This window comes from Tenebrio molitor, chromosome 9 (assembly GCF_963966145.1).
Source record: "Tenebrio molitor chromosome 9, icTenMoli1.1, whole genome shotgun sequence".
NCBI lineage: Eukaryota > Metazoa > Arthropoda > Insecta > Coleoptera > Tenebrionidae > Tenebrio > Tenebrio molitor.
In genome coordinates this window covers 1,945,847-1,965,584 of record NC_091054.1, presented here as the reverse complement: position 1 = coordinate 1,965,584, position 19,738 = coordinate 1,945,847, and the positions used below count along the sequence as shown (strand labels likewise).

At 37.8% G+C, this 19,738-nt stretch overlaps 2 protein-coding genes across 2 annotated transcripts; both read left to right on the top strand.

Moving 5' to 3' along the window:
- The first annotated feature begins 258 nt into the window (after positions 1-258).
- Positions 259-1,319, top strand: LOC138138590 (enhancer of split mgamma protein-like). Its single transcript, XM_069058579.1, has one exon. It carries the CDS (start codon positions 350-352, stop codon positions 968-970), a length of 621 nt encoding a protein of 206 aa, XP_068914680.1. The 5' UTR covers positions 259-349; the 3' UTR covers positions 971-1,319.
- A 1,440-nt stretch (positions 1,320-2,759) lies between these two features.
- LOC138138330 (juvenile hormone acid O-methyltransferase-like) lies at positions 2,760-3,942 on the top strand. The gene is made up of 3 exons (XM_069058175.1): positions 2,760-3,208; positions 3,257-3,543; positions 3,597-3,942. Exons 1-3 carry the CDS (start codon positions 2,847-2,849, stop codon positions 3,785-3,787), a joined length of 840 nt encoding a protein of 279 aa, XP_068914276.1. The 5' UTR covers positions 2,760-2,846; the 3' UTR covers positions 3,788-3,942.
- The last annotated feature ends 15,796 nt before the right edge of the window (positions 3,943-19,738 follow it).

The following is a 19,738-nucleotide window of genomic DNA, read 5'->3' as shown; positions in this document are numbered from 1 at the left end:
GGAGACGGCGAATGTGGTGAACCGTTGGTGGGCGAAGGACGGAGCATCGCCGGCGTCCATCCACGCACCAAGCACGAGCTGAAAACAAGGAGCACGAAGAGAGCCGGCAACGAGAGCGAGCGAGGCCGCCCCCGAGAGAGACGGCGCGAGGGCAGCTGCACGCGCTCGGTTTGCCACAGGTGGCCTAAGTGTGGGAACGAGCTAGCTTCTGAGTTTCCCACGATCAGAGCTGGGCTTGCGACCAACACACACACCTGGGGCAGCTATAAAAGCCTCGCCCTACCATTTTCCTCTCCATTCAGAGCCACACTGCTGCTCAGCACACTTCGCGTGTTCAGTGCCCAGTGTTATGTCTTACGAGATGCTTTCCGTCGAAGAACCCCAACCCATCTCGCGGACCTACCAGTACCGCAAGGTGATGAAACCCATGCTGGAGAGGAAGCGCCGAGCGAGGATCAACCGCTGCCTCGACGAGCTCAAGGAGCTGATGGTGACGGCCCTGCAGAGCGAGGGCGAGAACGTGTCCAAGCTGGAGAAGGCCGACATCCTGGAGCTGACGGTGCGCCACCTCCACAAGTTGCGCCGCCAACAGAGGCTCTCCGCCAACCCGGTGATCGACGCCGACCGCTTCCGGGCGGGATACACGCACTGCGCCAACGAGGTCTCCAGGTGTCTTGCCTCCATCCCCCACGTCGACGTCCAGCTGGGAACCAAGCTGATGACCCACCTGGGGCACCGTCTCAACGAGATGGATAAAGTGTCGCCGTTAGTGATCCAAGTTTCGAGTCCTTACACGCCGCCGGGGTCGCCGGCTCCAGAAGGTATCACCAACGTCTACGCGATGCCTTTGACTCCCGCCTCCTCCACGTCTTCGAGGCACGCGCCCTCGCCCAACCAGCCGATGGATTGCTCCACGGCTGGGCTCCTCAAGGTGGCCCAGAAGACTGAAGATGTGTGGAGGCCATGGTGAAGCGATCTGTTCTTGTACATTTTTTTTATGATGTCTCACACAACGTCTTTCATTTATTGTTTGCTCAATCGCTTTAAGGTTAGGTTTTAGTTCGAATAGAGGATTGATCTCTTCACGATGAAGCTTTAAATTGTTATTTTTAAGGAATTGTTAGACTTTTGTGATATTTATCAAGTTGGTACCTGTGATCTTGTAAGGCTCTTTCGACGTCGACAATCAAAATGTTTGGATGCCTTGTATTTGTAATATTTTGTGACTTTGTATTGTATTGCAAGCACTACTGTGATACATGTTTGTATTTTTGATATGAAAATACTTTGAAAATAAATACGACTGTTACATAAACTTATTTCTGAATTTTGATTCAAAAATCCCTAAATATAAGACAAAATGTCGGAAAAAAGAAGTCAATGCTAAAAAATATCTTCAAACAAATTCTGGCTCGTGACATTTCATGATCTCGTTAAAGATAAATTGGCGCCAAAATTGACAGATCTTAGAAAGCTTGACATTTGCTTAATCTGACATGACTAAAAGTTTTACAATTTGTAGTGAAAACCGATGAATCCCCGTTTTATGTTATGATTAATACAAGTACTCACTTCTAATAAGAATCTAATACTTTTTTGTGATAATAAAATCGTTTTGGCTGCTACCTTGCTGCTGCCATCTTTTATAATTGTACTAAAGTAATAGAAATTACAGATTCCTGTTTGTACTAATCTGACACTGGACTATGGAGTCACAGATGGCACCACATAGAATTAGGTAGATTGTACTGGCACCTTTTCTTTGACCGTTGTCATAAATCCATGGTTGTCATAATGCGATTTACAAATTTAAAATTAAGAAAGATGCTCCTACAAGTTACGCATGAGTTTATTATTAATAAAAATTAACAAAGATAGAAGAAAGAGAGATAGAAAATTAATTGTATCTCATTAATCCTGCGGTGTTGGTTGCATAAATCACTTTTCATCAACTCTGTCAAAGCTGACAACCGGAAATGCGTTTAGATTACAGTGGTACCAAAATCATTCAAATTTTCATTGTTACCAACAGATTCAGTCATTCTTGATTATGTTGTATTTAAACCGTTTAGAACAGTGTAAAGTTTCAATTTCCCGCCGTTTGACAGGAATTACATTTGTTTATGTTTAATCGGGACATAATTGAACATATTTGTTTTCAGCAAATGGTGCCCTTAGATATAGATATAGAGAATAGAAATCGTTAAGCTATTCAATTTTTAATGTAAAACATTGCAAAGAAAGAAAAAAAATTAAGATTTTTTGGCTCTAAATTTTAGGTTAGCTGTCAACATGTTCCAATTAATCTACGCTTTAAAAAAGCACAAGTATTGAGGGTTTCCAACGACTTCTCAGTCCAGGATTTCATTTGAACGCACATATTTAGCCACAGAAAAAACAAATAATATATTAATGAAAGTGGTACTATACAGGGTGATTCACCAGTAGATACTGAAATCCCGAACTTTACAACCCCCAAAGGTTCCTTTAAAAATAATTTGAAATTTTTAATAATAAAAGTCTAAGACAAGTCACTGAAAACTGTTGTCACATTTGATTATTTATAATATCAGACAAAATTCGAATCCAAGGTTTAAATAACACTGTTAACAAGACCTTTTAACTGCAACGTAATTGCACAAAGAGGTCATTATTATCACTGAACCAATTATCAGTATGATATTTTTTATTTCTTATCATATTACAACTATCACAACTATAATTTTCTATTTTTTTATGTCCAAAGTAAACATATTTTGCGTAACTCCCATTTCCATGTGTCAGCTTGTTTGCTGCTTGCAGTTGAACTTCACACTCGCCAAGAGAAAAATAGATTACCTCCAGTAATGAACAACGCTTCTTTGTACTCACAATACAACGATTTGCAAAAATCCGACGCTAAATTCGCTTTGGACAATTTTTTCCAAACGATTACATTTCAGAACGAAGACAACATTCTAGATGTGGGCTCAGGCGACGGCGCTGTCACACTTGAACTCCTCCTACCACGACTGAAGAGATTTAAAAAACTTGTTGGCGTCGACGTGTCAGAAAAAATGGTACAATTTGCACGAAACAGATCGCAGACGTCTCCAAAAGTAGAGTTCGCCTGTTTGGACATCGCTTCGGACAGGATTCCTCAAGAGTTTGCCCAACATTTCGACCACATCTTTTCGTTCTATTGCCTTAACTGGATCTGCGAAGAACGGTATGTCTTCAACCTGATTCAATTGCTTATTTCGTTGAGACATTTCAGGCAGCCTCAAGCTCTCAAGAATCTTTTTGATATGTTAAGACCTGGCGGTGACGCGCTTCTTACTGCTGCTGTGCACAACGCAGTTTACAACTTGCACGAAAGAATGGGTCAATCCGAAAAATGGAAATCTGACTTGACCAATTTCAAACAATACATCTCGCCGTATTACTTTTGGGCAGATGCGGACAATAAACTGAGGCAATTGTTGGAAAATACAGGTTTCGTAGTTAGAGCGTGCAAAATAGTAGAGCGATCTTTCATTTTTCCAAATATGGACAACTTTTCTAGTAATAATCTTACATAATAGTGACGGACTCTTCTCTTATAAAATTTCTTATAGACTGGATTGCAAGTGTGAATCCCTACTTTCAGACTCTTCCTGACAACAAACGCCACAAGTACATATACGACTACTTGGAAGAGATCAAGAAAAGTGAACTTATTACAACTGAAGTTAGCACCGATGGGACTGGTGAAGAGAAGATTTTGTATAATTATACAATGGTAGTGGCCGGCATTTCAAAGCTTTAATTGTTATTTATTCCACCGTTTCTTCATTTGTGCCATGGAGTTAATTCCATAAAGATTTTGTACTCCGAACACACTGTAGGGCAATGACACTGTTTACGCTTTTCATAAACAGGCAACCAGTAATACACATTATAATACAGAATGAATTAAAAATTGCACGTATTATATACAGGGTTATTATAAATGATTGTAGTCGAAGTAGGCGTGAAAACTGAATGTAAAATTTATGGTTGCCGCTCCACATAAAAAAATCATCAAAATTATGTGTTAAATTGGGTGCAAAACAACTCAATAAAGTGATTGTAGAACAACTCAATATTTCTGGATTCAATCGTTAATTTAACAAAAATAAATAAAATCCTCATCACCGCACTTTTCACCTAAAAAATGACAGTGACAGCAACACAACTGACAGTTCACATGAAAGCGGCAAAAACGTAATAACATGGGCATGGCCTACTTCGACTACAATCATTTAGAATAACCCTGTATTTATGTCAGATGTCTACGTTCAATTCCAAACAAAAAATTCTAATTTAAATTTGGACGAAAAGTTTTTAAATAATAAAATATTATTTTCAAAAATGACATTAAACTAACTTTTTCGGTTCAAAAGAAGCGCATTGAAAAGAGGAATCCAGCGGTGTAGAATTCATTGTCATATTATGTTTAATAAGGGAGCTATGACCGTTTAAATGTTTTTTCGATGTGCAAATTCGATAGAAGGTAGGGTTCATGGTTTTTTCGAAATTTTTTTTGTCGCCGATTCGAACGAAATTGCGGTGAGATATTGTATAGGATGAGTTGAATTCGGGCATAGGGAAAGTTCCGGTCATAGACCCCATTTGTTGGTGTGGGAGCCAAAAATAACCAAAAATTTGAGTTTTTTAGTTTTTTGTGAATTTCTCTTAAACGAAAAAAGGAGGTAAAATTTTTTCGGCTCAAAAGAAGCGCATTTTGTACTCCCAACACACTGTTTACACTTTTCATAAACAGGCAACCAGTAATACACGTTATAATACAGAATGAATTAAAAATTGCACGTACTATATATTTATGTCAGATGTCTACGTTCAATCCCAAACAAAAAATTCTAATTTGAATTTGAACGAAAAGTTTTTAAATAATAAAAAATTATTTTCAAAAATGATATTAAACTAACTTTTTCGGCTCAAAAGAAGCGCATTGAAAAGAGGAATCCAGCGGTGTAGAACTCATTGTCATATTATGTTTAATAAGGGAGCTATATTATATAGGGTCAGTTGAATTCAGGTATAGTAAAAGTTCCGGCCATTGAACCCATTTTTTGCTGTGGGAGCCAAAAATATGGATTTTTTGGTTTTTAGCGATTTTCTCTAAAATAAAAAAATCCAGGTAAATTTTTTTCGACTCAGAAGAAGCGCCTTGACAAGGGCAATCCAACGGTGCAAAATTCATTGCCATATGTTGCTTAATAAGGGAGCTATGGGCGTTTAAATGACTTTCAGAAGTGAAAATTATATAGAAGGGGGGGGTACGTGGTTTTTTCAAAATTTTTTTTGTCGCCGATTCGAACCAAATTGCTGTCAGTTATTGTATAGGGTCAGTTGAATTCAGGTATAGTAAAAGTTCCGGCCATTGAACCCATTTTTTGCGGTGGGAGCCAAAAATATGGATTTTTTGGTTTTTTGCGATTTTCTCTAAAATGAAAAAATCCAGGTAAATTGTTTTCGACTCAGAAGAAGCGCCTTGACAACGGCAATCCAACGGTGCAAAATTCATTGCCATATGTTGCTTAATAAGGGAGCTATGGGCGTTTAAATGATTTTCCGAAGCTAAAATTATATAGAAGGGGGGGGTACGTGGTTTTTTCGAAAATTTTTTTGTTGCCGATTCGAACCAAATTGCTGTCAGTTATTGTATAGGGTCAGTTGAATTCAGGTATAGTAAAAGTTCCGGCCATTGAACCCATTTTTTGCGGTGGGAGCCAAAAATATGGATTTTTTGGTTTTTTGCGATTTTCTCTAAAATGAAAAAATCCAGGTAAATTGTTTTCGACTCAGAAGAAGCGCCTTGACAAGGGCAATCCAACGGTGCAAAATTCATTGCCATATGTTGCTTAATAAGGGAGCTATGGGCGTTTAAATGATTTTCCGAAGTGAAAATTATATAGAAGGGGGGGGTACGTGGTTTTTTCGAAATTTTTTTTGTTGCCGATTCGAACCAAATTGCTGTCAGTTATTGTATAGGGTCAGTTGAATTCAGGTATAGTAAAAGTTCCGGCCATTGAACCCATTTTTTGCGGTGGGAGCCAAAAATATGGATTTTTTGGTTTTTTGCGATTTTCTCTAAAATGAAAAAATCCAGGTAAATTGTTTTCGACTCAGAAGAAGCGCCTTGACAACGGCAATCCAACGGTGCAAAATTCATTGCCATATGTTGCTTAATAAGGGAGCTATGGGCGTTTAAATGATTTTCCGAAGTGAAAATTATATAGAAGGGGGGGGTACGTGGTTTTTTCGAAATTTTTTTTGTTGCCGATTCGAACCAAATTGCTGTCAGTTATTGTATAGGGTCAGTTGAATTCAGGTATAGTAAAAGTTCCGGCCATTGAACCCATTTTTTGCTGTGGGAGCCAAAAATATGGATTTTTTGGTTTTTAGCGATTTTCTCTAAAATAAAAAAATCCAGGTAAATTTTTTTCGACTCAGAAGAAGCGCCTTGACAACGGCAATCCAACGGTGCAAAATTCATTGCCATATGTTGCTTAATAAGGGAGCTATGGGCGTTTAAATGATTTTCCGAAGCTAAAATTATATAGAAGGGGGGGGTACGTGGTTTTTTCGAAAATTTTTTTGTTGCCGATTCGAACCAAATTGCTGTCAGTTATTGTATAGGGTCAGTTGAATTCAGGTATAGTAAAAGTTCCGGCCATTGAACCCATTTTTTGCGGTGGGAGCCAAAAATATGGATTTTTTGGTTTTTTGCGATTTTCTCTAAAATGAAAAAATCCAGGTAAATTGTTTTCGACTCAGAAGAAGCGCCTTGACAAGGGCAATCCAACGGTGCAAAATTCATTGCCATATGTTGCTTAATAAGGGAGCTATGGGCGTTTAAATGATTTTCCGAAGTGAAAATTATATAGAAGGGGGGGGTACGTGGTTTTTTCGAAATTTTTTTTGTTGCCGATTCGAACCAAATTGCTGTCAGTTATTGTATAGGGTCAGTTGAATTCAGGTATAGTAAAAGTTCCGGCCATTGAACCCATTTTTTGCGGTGGGAGCCAAAAATATGGATTTTTTGGTTTTTTGCGATTTTCTCTAAAATGAAAAAATCCAGGTAAATTGTTTTCGACTCAGAAGAAGCGCCTTGACAACGGCAATCCAACGGTGCAAAATTCATTGCCATATGTTGCTTAATAAGGGAGCTATGGGCGTTTAAATGATTTTCCGAAGTGAAAATTATATAGAAGGGGGGGGTACGTGGTTTTTTCGAAATTTTTTTTGTTGCCGATTCGAACCAAATTGCTGTCAGTTATTGTATAGGGTCAGTTGAATTCAGGTATAGTAAAAGTTCCGGCCATTGAACCCATTTTTTGCGGTGGGAGCCAAAAATATGGATTTTTTGGTTTTTTGCGATTTTCTCTAAAATGAAAAAATCCAGGTAAATTGTTTTCGACTCAGAAGAAGCGCCTTGACAAGGGCAATCCAACGGTGCAAAATTCATTGCCATATGTTGCTTAATAAGGGAGCTATGGGCGTTTAAATGATTTTCCGAAGTGAAAATTATATAGAAGGGGGGGTACGTGGTTTTTTCGAAATTTTTTTTGTTGCCGATTCGAACCAAATTGCTGTCAGTTATTGTATAGGGTCAGTTGAATTCAGGTATAGTAAAAGTTCCGGCCATTGAACCCATTTTTTGCGGTGGGAGCCAAAAATATGGATTTTTTGGTTTTTTGCGATTTTCTCTAAAATGAAAAAATCCAGGTAAATTTTTTTCAACCCAGAAGAAGCGCCTTGACAAGGGCAATCCAACGGTGCAAAATTCATTGCCATATGTTGCTTAATAAGGGAGCTATGGGCGTTTAAATGATTTTCCGAAGTGAAAATTATATAGAAGGGGGGGGTACGTGGTTTTTTCGAAAATTTTTTTGTTGCCGATTCGAACCAAATTGCTGTCAGTTATTGTATAGGGTCAGTTGAATTCAGGTATAGTAAAAGTTCCGGCCATTGAACCCATTTTTTGCTGTGGGAGCCAAAAATATGGATTTTTTGGTTTTTTGCGATTTTCTCTAAAATGAAAAAATCCAGGTAAATTGTTTTCAACCCAGAAGAAGCGCCTTGACAAGGGCAATCCAACGGTGCAAAATTCATTGCCATATGTTGCTTAATAAGGGAGCTATGGGCGTTTAAATGATTTTCCGAAGCTAAAATTATATAGAAGGGGGGGGTACATGGTTTTTTCGAAAAATTTTTTGTTGCCGATTCGAACCAAATTGCTGTCAGTTATTGTATAGGGTCAGTTGAATTCAGGTATAGTAAAAGTTCCGGCCATTGAACCCATTTTTTGCTGTGGGAGCCAAAAATATGGATTTTTTGGTTTTTTGCGATTTTCTCTAAAATGAAAAAATCCAGGTAAATTTTTTTCGACTCAGAAGAAGCGCCTTGACAAGGGCAATCCAACGGTGCAAAATTCATTGCCATATGTTGCTTAATAAGGGAGCTATGGGCGTTTAAATGATTTTCCGAAGCTAAAATTATATAGAAGGGGGGGGGTACGTGGTTTTTTCGAAAATTTTTTTGTTGCCGATTCGAACCAAATTGCTCAGTTATTGTATAGGGTCAGTTGAATTCAGGTATAGTAAAAGTTCCGGCCATTGAACCCATTTTTTGCGGTGGGAGCCAAAAATATGGATTTTTTGGTTTTTTGCGATTTTCTCTAAAATGAAAAAATCCAGGTAAATTTTTTTCGACTCAGAAGAAGCGCCTTGACAAGGGCAATCCAACGGTGCAAAATTCATTGCCATATGTTGCTTAATAAGGGAGCTATGGGCGTTTAAATGATTTTCCGAAGTGAAAATTATATAGAAGGGGGGGTACGTGGTTTTTTCGAAATTTTTTTTGTTGCCGATTCGAACCAAATTGCTGTCAGTTATTGTATAGGGTCAGTTGAATTCAGGTATAGTAAAAGTTCCGGCCATTGAACCCATTTTTTGCTGTGGGAGCCAAAAATATGGATTTTTTGGTTTTTTGCGATTTTCTCTAAAATGAAAAAATCCAGGTAAATTTTTTTCAACCCAGAAGAAGCGCCTTGACAAGGGCAATCCAACGGTGCAAAATTCATTGCCATATGTTGCTTAATAAGGGAGCTATGGGCGTTTAAATGATTTTCCGAAGTGAAAATTATATAGAAGGGTACGTAGAAAGGTACGTGGTTTTTTCGAAAATTTTTTTGTTGCCGATTCGAACCAAATTGCTGTCAGTTATTGTATAGGGTCAGTTGAATTCAGGTATAGTAAAAGTTCCGGCCATTGAACCCATTTTTTGCTGTGGGAGCCAAAAATATGGATTTTTTGGTTTTTGCGATTTTCTCTAAAATGAAAAAATCCAGGTAAATTTTTTTCAACCCAGAAGAAGCGCCTTGACAATGGCAATCCAACGGTGCAAAATTCATTGCCATAAGTTGCTTAATAAGGGAGCTATGGGCGTTTAAATGATTTTCCGAAGTGAAAATTATATAGAAGGGTACGTAGAAAGGTACGTGGTTTTTTCGAAAATTTTTTTGTTGCCGATTCGAACCAAATTGCTGTCAGTTATTGTATAGGGTCAGTTGAATTCAGGTATAGTAAAAGTTCCGGCCATTGAACCCATTTTTTGCTGTGGGAGCCAAAAATATGGATTTTTTGGTTTTTTGCGATTTTCTCTAAAATGAAAAAATCCAGGTAAATTTTTTTCGACTCAGAAGAAGCGCCTTGACAAGGGCAATCCAACGGTGCAAAATTCATTGCCATATGTTGCTTAATAAGGGAGCTATGGGCGTTTAAATGATTTTCCGAAGCTAAAATTATATAGAAGGGGGGGGGTACGTGGTTTTTTCGAAAATTTTTTTGTTGCCGATTCGAACCAAATTGCTCAGTTATTGTATAGGGTCAGTTGAATTCAGGTATAGTAAAAGTTCCGGCCATTGAACCCATTTTTTGCGGTGGGAGCCAAAAATATGGATTTTTTGGTTTTTTGCGATTTTCTCTAAAATGAAAAAATCCAGGTAAATTTTTTTCGACTCAGAAGAAGCGCCTTGACAAGGGCAATCCAACGGTGCAAAATTCATTGCCATATGTTGCTTAATAAGGGAGCTATGGGCGTTTAAATGATTTTCCGAAGTGAAAATTATATAGAAGGGGGGGTACGTGGTTTTTTCGAAATTTTTTTTGTTGCCGATTCGAACCAAATTGCTGTCAGTTATTGTATAGGGTCAGTTGAATTCAGGTATAGTAAAAGTTCCGGCCATTGAACCCATTTTTTGCTGTGGGAGCCAAAAATATGGATTTTTTGGTTTTTTGCGATTTTCTCTAAAATGAAAAAATCCAGGTAAATTTTTTTCGACTCAGAAGAAGCGCCTTGATAAGGGCAATCCAACGGTGCAAAATTCATTGCCATATGTTGCTTAATAAGGGAGCTATGGGCGTTTAAATGATTTTCCGAAGCTAAAATTATATAGAAGGGGGGGGGTACGTGGTTTTTTCGAAAATTTTTTTGTTGCCGATTCGAACCAAATTGCTCAGTTATTGTATAGGGTCAGTTGAATTCAGGTATAGTAAAAGTTCCGGCCATTGAACCCATTTTTTGCTGTGGGAGCCAAAAATATGGATTTTTTGGTTTTTTGCGATTTTCTCTAAAATGAAAAAATCCAGGTAAATTTTTTTCGACTCAGAAGAAGCGCCTTGACAAGGGCAATCCAACGGTGCAAAATTCATTGCCATATGTTGCTTAATAAGGGAGCTATGGGCGTTTAAATGATTTTCCGAAGCTAAAATTATATAGAAGGGGGGGGGTACGTGGTTTTTTCGAAAATTTTTTTGTTGCCGATTCGAACCAAATTGCTCAGTTATTGTATAGGGTCAGTTGAATTCAGGTATAGTAAAAGTTCCGGCCATTGAACCCATTTTTTGCGGTGGGAGCCAAAAATATGGATTTTTTGGTTTTTTGCGATTTTCTCTAAAATGAAAAAATCCAGGTAAATTTTTTTCGACTCAGAAGAAGCGCCTTGACAAGGGCAATCCAACGGTGCAAAATTCATTGCCATATGTTGCTTAATAAGGGAGCTATGGGCGTTTAAATGATTTTCCGAAGTGAAAATTATATAGAAGGGGGGGTACGTGGTTTTTTCGAAATTTTTTTTGTTGCCGATTCGAACCAAATTGCTGTCAGTTATTGTATAGGGTCAGTTGAATTCAGGTATAGTAAAAGTTCCGGCCATTGAACCCATTTTTTGCTGTGGGAGCCAAAAATATGGATTTTTTGGTTTTTTGCGATTTTCTCTAAAATGAAAAAATCCAGGTAAATTTTTTTCGACTCAGAAGAAGCGCCTTGATAAGGGCAATCCAACGGTGCAAAATTCATTGCCATATGTTGCTTAATAAGGGAGCTATGGGCGTTTAAATGATTTTCCGAAGCTAAAATTATATAGAAGGGGGGGGTACGTGGTTTTTTCGAAAATTTTTTTGTTGCCGATTCGAACCAAATTGCTGTCAGTTATTGTATAGGGTCAGTTGAATTCAGGTATAGTAAAAGTTCCGGCCATTGAACCCATTTTTTGCGGTGGGAACCAAAAATATGGATTTTTTGGTTTTTTGCGATTTTCTCTAAAATGAAAAAATCCAGGTAAATTGTTTTCGACTCAGAAGAAGCGCCTTGACAAGGGCAATCCAACGGTGCAAAATTCATTGCCATATGTTGCTTAATAAGGGAGCTATGGGCGTTTAAATGATTTTCCGAAGTGAAAATTATATAGAAGGGGGGGGTACGTGGTTTTTTCGAAATTTTTTTTGTTGCCGATTCGAACCAAATTGCTCAGTTATTGTATAGGGTCAGTTGAATTCAGGTATAGTAAAAGTTCCGGCCATTGAACCCATTTTTTGCGGTGGGAGCCAAAAATATGGATTTTTTGGTTTTTTGCGATTTTCTCTAAAATGAAAAAATCCAGGTAAATTTTTTTCGACTCAGAAGAAGCGCCTTGACAAGGGCAATCCAACGGTGCAAAATTCATTGCCATATGTTGCTTAATAAGGGAGCTATGGGCGTTTAAATGATTTTCCGAAGTGAAAATTATATAGAAGGGGGGGTACGTGGTTTTTTCGAAATTTTTTTTGTTGCCGATTCGAACCAAATTGCTGTCAGTTATTGTATAGGGTCAGTTGAATTCAGGTATAGTAAAAGTTCCGGCCATTGAACCCATTTTTTGCTGTGGGAGCCAAAAATATGGATTTTTTGGTTTTTTGCGATTTTCTCTAAAATGAAAAAATCCAGGTAAATTGTTTTCGACTCAGAAGAAGCGCCTTGACAACGGCAATCCAACGGTGCAAAATTCATTGCCATATGTTGCTTAATAAGGGAGCTATGGGCGTTTAAATGATTTTCCGAAGCTAAAATTATATAGAAGGGGGGGTACGTGGTTTTTTCGAAAATTTTTTTGTTGCCGATTCGAACCAAATTGCTGTCAGTTATTGTATAGGGTCAGTTGAATTCAGGTATAGTAAAAATTCCGGCCATTGAACCCATTTTTTGCTGTGGGAGCCAAAAATATGAATTTTTTGGTTTTTTGCGATTTTCTCTAAAATGAAAAAATCCAGGTAAATTGTTTTCGACTCAGAAGAAGCGCCTTGACAAGGGCAATCCAACGGTGCAAAATTCATTGCCATATGTTGCTTAATAAGGGAGCTATGGGCGTTTAAATGATTTTCAGAAGTGAAAATTATATAGAAGGGGGGGGGGGTACGTGGTTTTTTCGAAAATTTTTTTGACGCCGATTCGAACCAAATTGCTGTCAGTTATTGTATAGGGTCAGTTGATTTCAGGTATAGTAAAAGTTCCGGCCATTGAACCCATTTTTTGCGGTGGGAGCCAAAAATATGGATTTTTTGGTTTTTTGCGATTTTCTCTAAAATGAAAAAATCCAGGTAAATTTTTTTCGACTCAGAAGAAGCGCCTTGACAAGGGCAATCCAACGGTGCAAAATTCATTGCCATATGTTGCTTAATAAGGGAGCTATGGGCGTTTAAATGATTTTCCGAAGCTAAAATTATATAGAAGGGGGGGGGGGTACGTGGTTTTTTCGAAAAATTTTTTGTTACCGATTCGAACCAAATTGCTGTCAGTTATTGTATAGGGTCAGTTGAATTCAGGTATAGTAAAAGTTCCGGCCATTGAACCCATTTTTTGCGGTGGGAGCCAAAAATATGGATTTTTTGGTTTTTTGCGATTTACTCTAAAATGAAAAAATCCAGGTAAATTTTTTTCGACTCAGAAGAAGCGCCTTGACAAGGGCAATCCAACGGTGCAAAACTCATTGCCATATGTTGCTTAATAAGGGAGCTATGGGCGTTTAAATGATTTTCCGAAGTGAAAATTATATAGAAGGGGGGGTACGTGGTTTTTTCGAAATTTTTTTTGTTGCCGATTCGAACCAAATTGCTGTCAGTTATTGTATAGGGTCAGTTGAATTCAGGTATAGTAAAAGTTCCGGCCATTGAACCCATTTTTTGCTGTGGGAGCCAAAAATATGGATTTTTTGGTTTTTTGCGATTTTCTCTAAAATGAAAAAATCCAGGTAAATTGTTTTCGACTCAGAAGAAGCGCCTTGACAACGGCAATCCAACGGTGCAAAATTCATTGCCATATGTTGCTTAATAAGGGAGCTATGGGCGTTTAAATGATTTTCCGAAGCTAAAATTATATAGAAGGGGGGGTACGTGGTTTTTTCGAAAATTTTTTTGTTGCCGATTCGAACCAAATTGCTGTCAGTTATTGTATACGGTCAGTTGAATTCAGGTATAGTAAAAATTCCGGCCATTGAACCCATTTTTTGCTGTGGGAGCCAAAAATATGGATTTTTTGGTTTTTTGCGATTTTCTCTAAAATGAAAAAATCCAGGTAAATTGTTTTCGACTCAGAAGAAGCGCCTTGACAAGGGCAATCCAACGGTGCAAAATTCATTGCCATATGTTGCTTAATAAGGGAGCTATGGGCGTTTAAATGATTTTCCGAACCTAAAATTATATAGAAGGGGGGGGTACGTGGTTTTTTCGAAAATTTTTTTGTTGCCGATTCGAACCAAATTGCTGTCAGTTATTGTATAGGGTCAGTTGAATTCAGGTATAGTAAAAGTTCCGGCCATTAAACCCATTTTTTGCGGTGGGAGCCAAAAATATGGATTTTTTGGTTTTTTGCGATTTTCTCTAAAATGAAAAAATCCAGGTAAATTTTTTTCGATTCAGAAGAAGCGCCTTGACAAGGGCAATCCAACGGTGCAAAATTCATTGCCATATGTTGCTTAATAAGGGAGCTATGGGCGTTTAAATGATTTTCCGAAGCTAAAATTATATAGAAGGGGGGGGTACGTGGTTTTTTCGAAAATTTTTTTGTTGCCGATTCGAACCAAATTGCTGTCAGTTATTGTATAGGGTCAGTTGAATTCAGGTATAGTAAAAGTTCAGGCCATTGAACCCATTTTTTGCTGTGGGAGCTAAAAATATGGATTTTTTGGTTTTTTGCGATTTTCTCTAAAATGAAAAAATCCAGGTAAATTGTTTTCAACCCAGAAGAAGCGCCTTGACAACGGCAATCCAACGGTGCAAAATTCATTGCCATATGTTGCTTAATAAGGGAGCTATGGCCGTTTAAATGATTTTCCGAAGCTAAAATTATATAGAAGGGGGGGTACGTGGTTTTTTCGAAATTTTTTTTGTTGCCGATTCGAACCAAATTGCTGTCAGTTATTGTATAGGGTCAGTTGAATTCAGGTATAGTAAAAGTTCCGGCCATTGAACCCATTTTTTGCTGTGGGAGCTAAAAATATGGATTTTTTGGTTTTTTGCGATTTTCTCTAAAATGAAAAAATCCAGGTAAATTGTTTTCAACCCAGAAGAAGCGCCTTGACAACGGCAATCCAACGGTGCAAAATTCATTGCCATATGTTGCTTAATAAGGGAGCTATGGGCGTTTAAATGATTTTCCGAAGCTAAAATTATATAGAAGGGGGGGTACGTGGTTTTTTCGAAAATTTTTTTGTTGCCGATTCGAACCAAATTGCTGTCAGTTATTGTATAGGGTCAGTTGAATTCAGGTATAGTAAAAGTTCCGGCCATTGAACCCATTTTTTGCGGTGGGAGCCAAAAATATGGATTTTTTGGTTTTTTGCGCTTTTCTCTAAAATGAAAAAATCCAGGTAAATTTTTTTCGACTCAGAAGAAGCGCCTTGATAAGGGCAATCCAACGGTGCAAAATTCATTGCCATATGTTGCTTAATAAGGGAGCTATGGGCGTTTAAATGATTTTCCGAAGTGAAAATTATATAGAAGGGGGGGTACGTGGTTTTTTCGAAATTTTTTTTGTTGCCGATTCGAACCAAATTGCTGTCAGTTATTGTATAGGGTCAGTTGAATTCAGGTATAGTAAAAGTTCCGGCCATTGAACCCATTTTTTGCTGTGGGAGCCAAAAATATGGATTTTTTGGTTTTTTGCGATTTTCTCTAAAATGAAAAAATCCAGGTAAATTTTTTTCGACTCAGAAGAAGCGCCTTGAGAAGGGCAATCCAACGGTGCAAAATTCATTGCCATATGTTGCTTAATAAGGGAGCTATGGGCGTTTAAATGATTTTCCGAACCTAAAATTATATAGAAGGGGGGGGTACGTGGTTTTTTCGAAAATTTTTTTGTTGCCGATTCGAACCAAATTGCTGTCAGTTATTGTATAGGGTCAGTTGAATTCAGGTATAGTAAAAGTTCCGGCCATTGAACCCATTTTTTGCGGTGGGAGCCAAAAATATGGATTTTTTGGTTTTTTGCGATTTTCTCGTACGTGGTTTTTTCGAAATTTTTTTTGTTGCCGATTCGAACCAAATTGCTGTCAGTTATTGTATAGGGTCAGTTGAATTCAGGTATAGTAAAAGTTCCGGCCATTGAACCCATTTTTTGCTGTGGGAGCCAAAAATATGGATTTTTTGGTTTTTTGCGATTTTCTCTAAAATGAAAAAATCCAGGTAAATTTTTTTCAACCCAGAAGAAGCGCCTTGACAAGGGCAATCCAACGGTGCAAAATTCATTGCCATATGTTGCTTAATAAGGGAGCTATGGGCGTTTAAATGATTTTCCGAAGTGAAAATTATATAGAAGGGTACGTAGAAAGGTACGTGGTTTTTTCGAAAATTTTTTTGTTGCCGATTCGAACCAAATTGCTGTCAGTTATTGTATAGGGTCAGTTGAATTCAGGTATAGTAAAAGTTCCGGCCATTGAACCCATTTTTTGCTGTGGGAGCCAAAAATATGGATTTTTTGGTTTTTGCGATTTTCTCTAAAATGAAAAAATCCAGGTAAATTTTTTTCAACCCAGAAGAAGCGCCTTGACAAGGGCAATCCAACGGTGCAAAATTCATTGCCATAAGTTGCTTAATAAGGGAGCTATGGGCGTTTAAATGATTTTCCGAAGTGAAAATTATATAGAAGGGTACGTAGAAAGGTACGTGGTTTTTTCGAAAATTTTTTTGTTGCCGATTCGAACCAAATTGCTGTCAGTTATTGTATAGGGTCAGTTGAATTCAGGTATAGTAAAAGTTCCGGCCATTGAACCCATTTTTTGCTGTGGGAGCCAAAAATATGGATTTTTTGGTTTTTTGCGATTTTCTCTAAAATGAAAAAATCCAGGTAAATTTTTTTCAACCCAGAAGAAGCGCCTTGACAACGGCAATCCAACGGTGCAAAATTCATTGCCATATGTTGCTTAATAAGGGAGCTATGGGCGTTTAAATGATTTTCCGAAGCTAAAATTATATAGAAGGGGGGGGGTACGTGGTTTTTTCGAAAATTTTTTTGTTGCCGATTCGAACCAAATTGCTGTCAGTTATTGTATAGGGTCAGTTGAATTCAGGTATAGTAAAAGTTCCGGCCATTGAACCCATTTTTTGCGGTGGGAGCCAAAAATATGGATTTTTTGGTTTTTTGCGATTTTCTCTAAAATGAAAAAATCCAGGTAAATTTTTTTTCAACCCAGAAGAAGCGCCTTGACAAGGGCAATCTAACGGTGCAAAATTCATTGCCATATGTTGCTTAATAAGGGAGCTATGGGCGTTTAAATGATTTTCCGAAGTGAAAATTATATAGAAGGGGGGGGTACGTGGTTTTTTCGAAAATTTTTTTGTTGCCGATTCGAACCAAATTGCTGTCAGTTATTGTATAGGGTCAGTTGAATTCAGGTATAGTAAAAGTTCCGGCCATTGAACCCATTTTTTGCTGTGGGAGCTAAAAATATGGATTTTTTGGTTTTTTGCGATTTTCTCTAAAATGAAAAAATCCAGGTAAATTGTTTTCAACCCAGAAGAAGCGCCTTGACAACGGCAATCCAACGGTGCAAAATTCATTGCCATATGTTGCTTAATAAGGGAGCTATGGGCGTTTAAATGATTTTCCGAAGCTAAAATTATATAGAAGGGGGGGTACGTGGTTTTTTCGAAAATTTTTTTGTTGCCGATTCGAACCAAATTGCTGTCAGTTATTGTATAGGGTCAGTTGAATTCAGGTATAGTAAAAGTTCCGGCCATTGAACCCATTTTTTGCTGTGGGAGCCAAAAATATGGATTTTTTGGTTTTTTGCGATTTTCTCTAAAATGAAAAAATCCAGGTAAATTTTTTTCGACTCAGAAGAAGCGCCTTGACAAGGGCAATCCAACGGTGCAAAATTCATTGCCATATGTTGCTTAATAAGGGAGCTATGGGCGTTTAAATGATTTTCCGAAGTGAAAATTATATAGAAGGGGGGGTACGTGGTTTTTTCGAAATTTTTTTTGTTGCCGATTCGAACCAAATTGCTGTCAGTTATTGTATAGGGTCAGTTGAATTCAGGTATAGTAAAAGTTCCGGCCATTGAACCCATTTTTTGCTGTGGGAGCCAAAAATATGGATTTTTTGGTTTTTTGCGATTTTCTCTAAAATGAAAAAATCCAGGTAAATTGTTTTCGACTCAGAAGAAGCGCCTTGACAACGGCAATCCAACGGTGCAAAATTCATTGCCATATGTTGCTTAATAAGGGAGCTATGGGCGTTTAAATGATTTTCCGAAGCTAAAATTATATAGAAGGGGGGGTACGTGGTTTTTTCGAAAATTTTTTTGTTGCCGATTCGAACCAAATTGCTGTCAGTTATTGTATAGGGTCAGTTGAATTCAGGTATAGTAAAAATTCCGGCCATTGAACCCATTTTTTGCTGTGGGAGCCAAAAATATGAATTTTTTGGTTTTTTGCGATTTTCTCTAAAATGAAAAAATCCAGGTAAATTGTTTTCGACTCAGAAGAAGCGCCTTGACAAGGGCAATCCAACGGTGCAAAATTCATTGCCATATGTTGCTTAATAAGGGAGCTATGGGCGTTTAAATGATTTTCAGAAGTGAAAATTATATAGAAGGGGGGGGGGGTACGTGGTTTTTTCGAAAATTTTTTTGACGCCGATTCGAACCAAATTGCTGTCAGTTATTGTATAGGGTCAGTTGATTTCAGGTATAGTAAAAGTTCCGGCCATTGAACCCATTTTTTGCGGTGGGAGCCAAAAATATGGATTTTTTGGTTTTTTGCGATTTTCTCTAAAATGAAAAAATCCAGGTAAATTGTTTTCGACTCAGAAGAAGCGCCTTGACAAGGGCAATCCAACGGTGCAAAATTCATTGCCATATGTTGCTTAATAAGGGAGCTATGGGCGTTTAAATGATTTTCCGAACCTAAAATTATATAGAAGGGGGGGGTACGTGGTTTTTTCGAAAATTTTTTTGTTGCCGATTCGAACCAAATTGCTGTCAGTTATTGTATAGGGTCAGTTGAATTCAGGTATAGTAAAAGTTCCGGCCATTGAACCCATTTTTTGCGGTGGGAGCCAAAAATATGGATTTTTTGGTTTTTTGCGATTTTCTCTAAAATGAAAAAATCCAGGTAAATTGTTTTCGACTCAGAAGAAGCGCCTTGACAAGGGCAATCCAACGGTGCAAAATTCATTGCCATATGTTGCTTAATAAGGGAGCTATGGGCGTTTAAATGATTTTCCGAACCTAAAATTATATAGAAGGGGGGGGTACGTGGTTTTTTCGAAAATTTTTTTGTTGCCGATTCGAACCAAATTGCTGTCAGTTATTGTATAGGGTCAGTTGAATTCAGGTATAGTAAAAATTCCGGCCATTGAACCCATTTTTTGCTGTGGGAGCCAAAAATATGGATTTTTTGGTTTTTTGCGATTTTCTCTAAAATGAAAAAATCCAGGTAAATTGTTTTCGACTCAGAAGAAGCGCCTTGACAAGGGCAATCCAACGGTGCAAAATTCATTGCCATATGTTGCTTAATAAGGGAGCTATGGGCGTTTAAATGATTTTCCGAACCTAAAATTATATAGAAGGGGGGGGTACGTGGTTTTTTCGAAAATTTTTTTGTTGCCGATTCGAACCAAATTGCTGTCAGTTATTGTATAGGGTCAGTTGAATTCAGGTATAGTAAAAGTTCCGGCCATTGAACCCATTTTTTGCGGTGGGAGCCAAAAATATGGATTTTTTGGTTTTTTGCGATTTTCTCTAAAATGAAAAAATCCAGGTAAATTTTTTTCGATTCAGAAGAAGCGCCTTGACAAGGGCAATCCAACGGTGCAAAATTCATTGCCATATGTTGCTTAATAAGGGAGCTATGGGCGTTTAAATGATTTTCCGAAGCTAAAATTATATAGAAGGGGG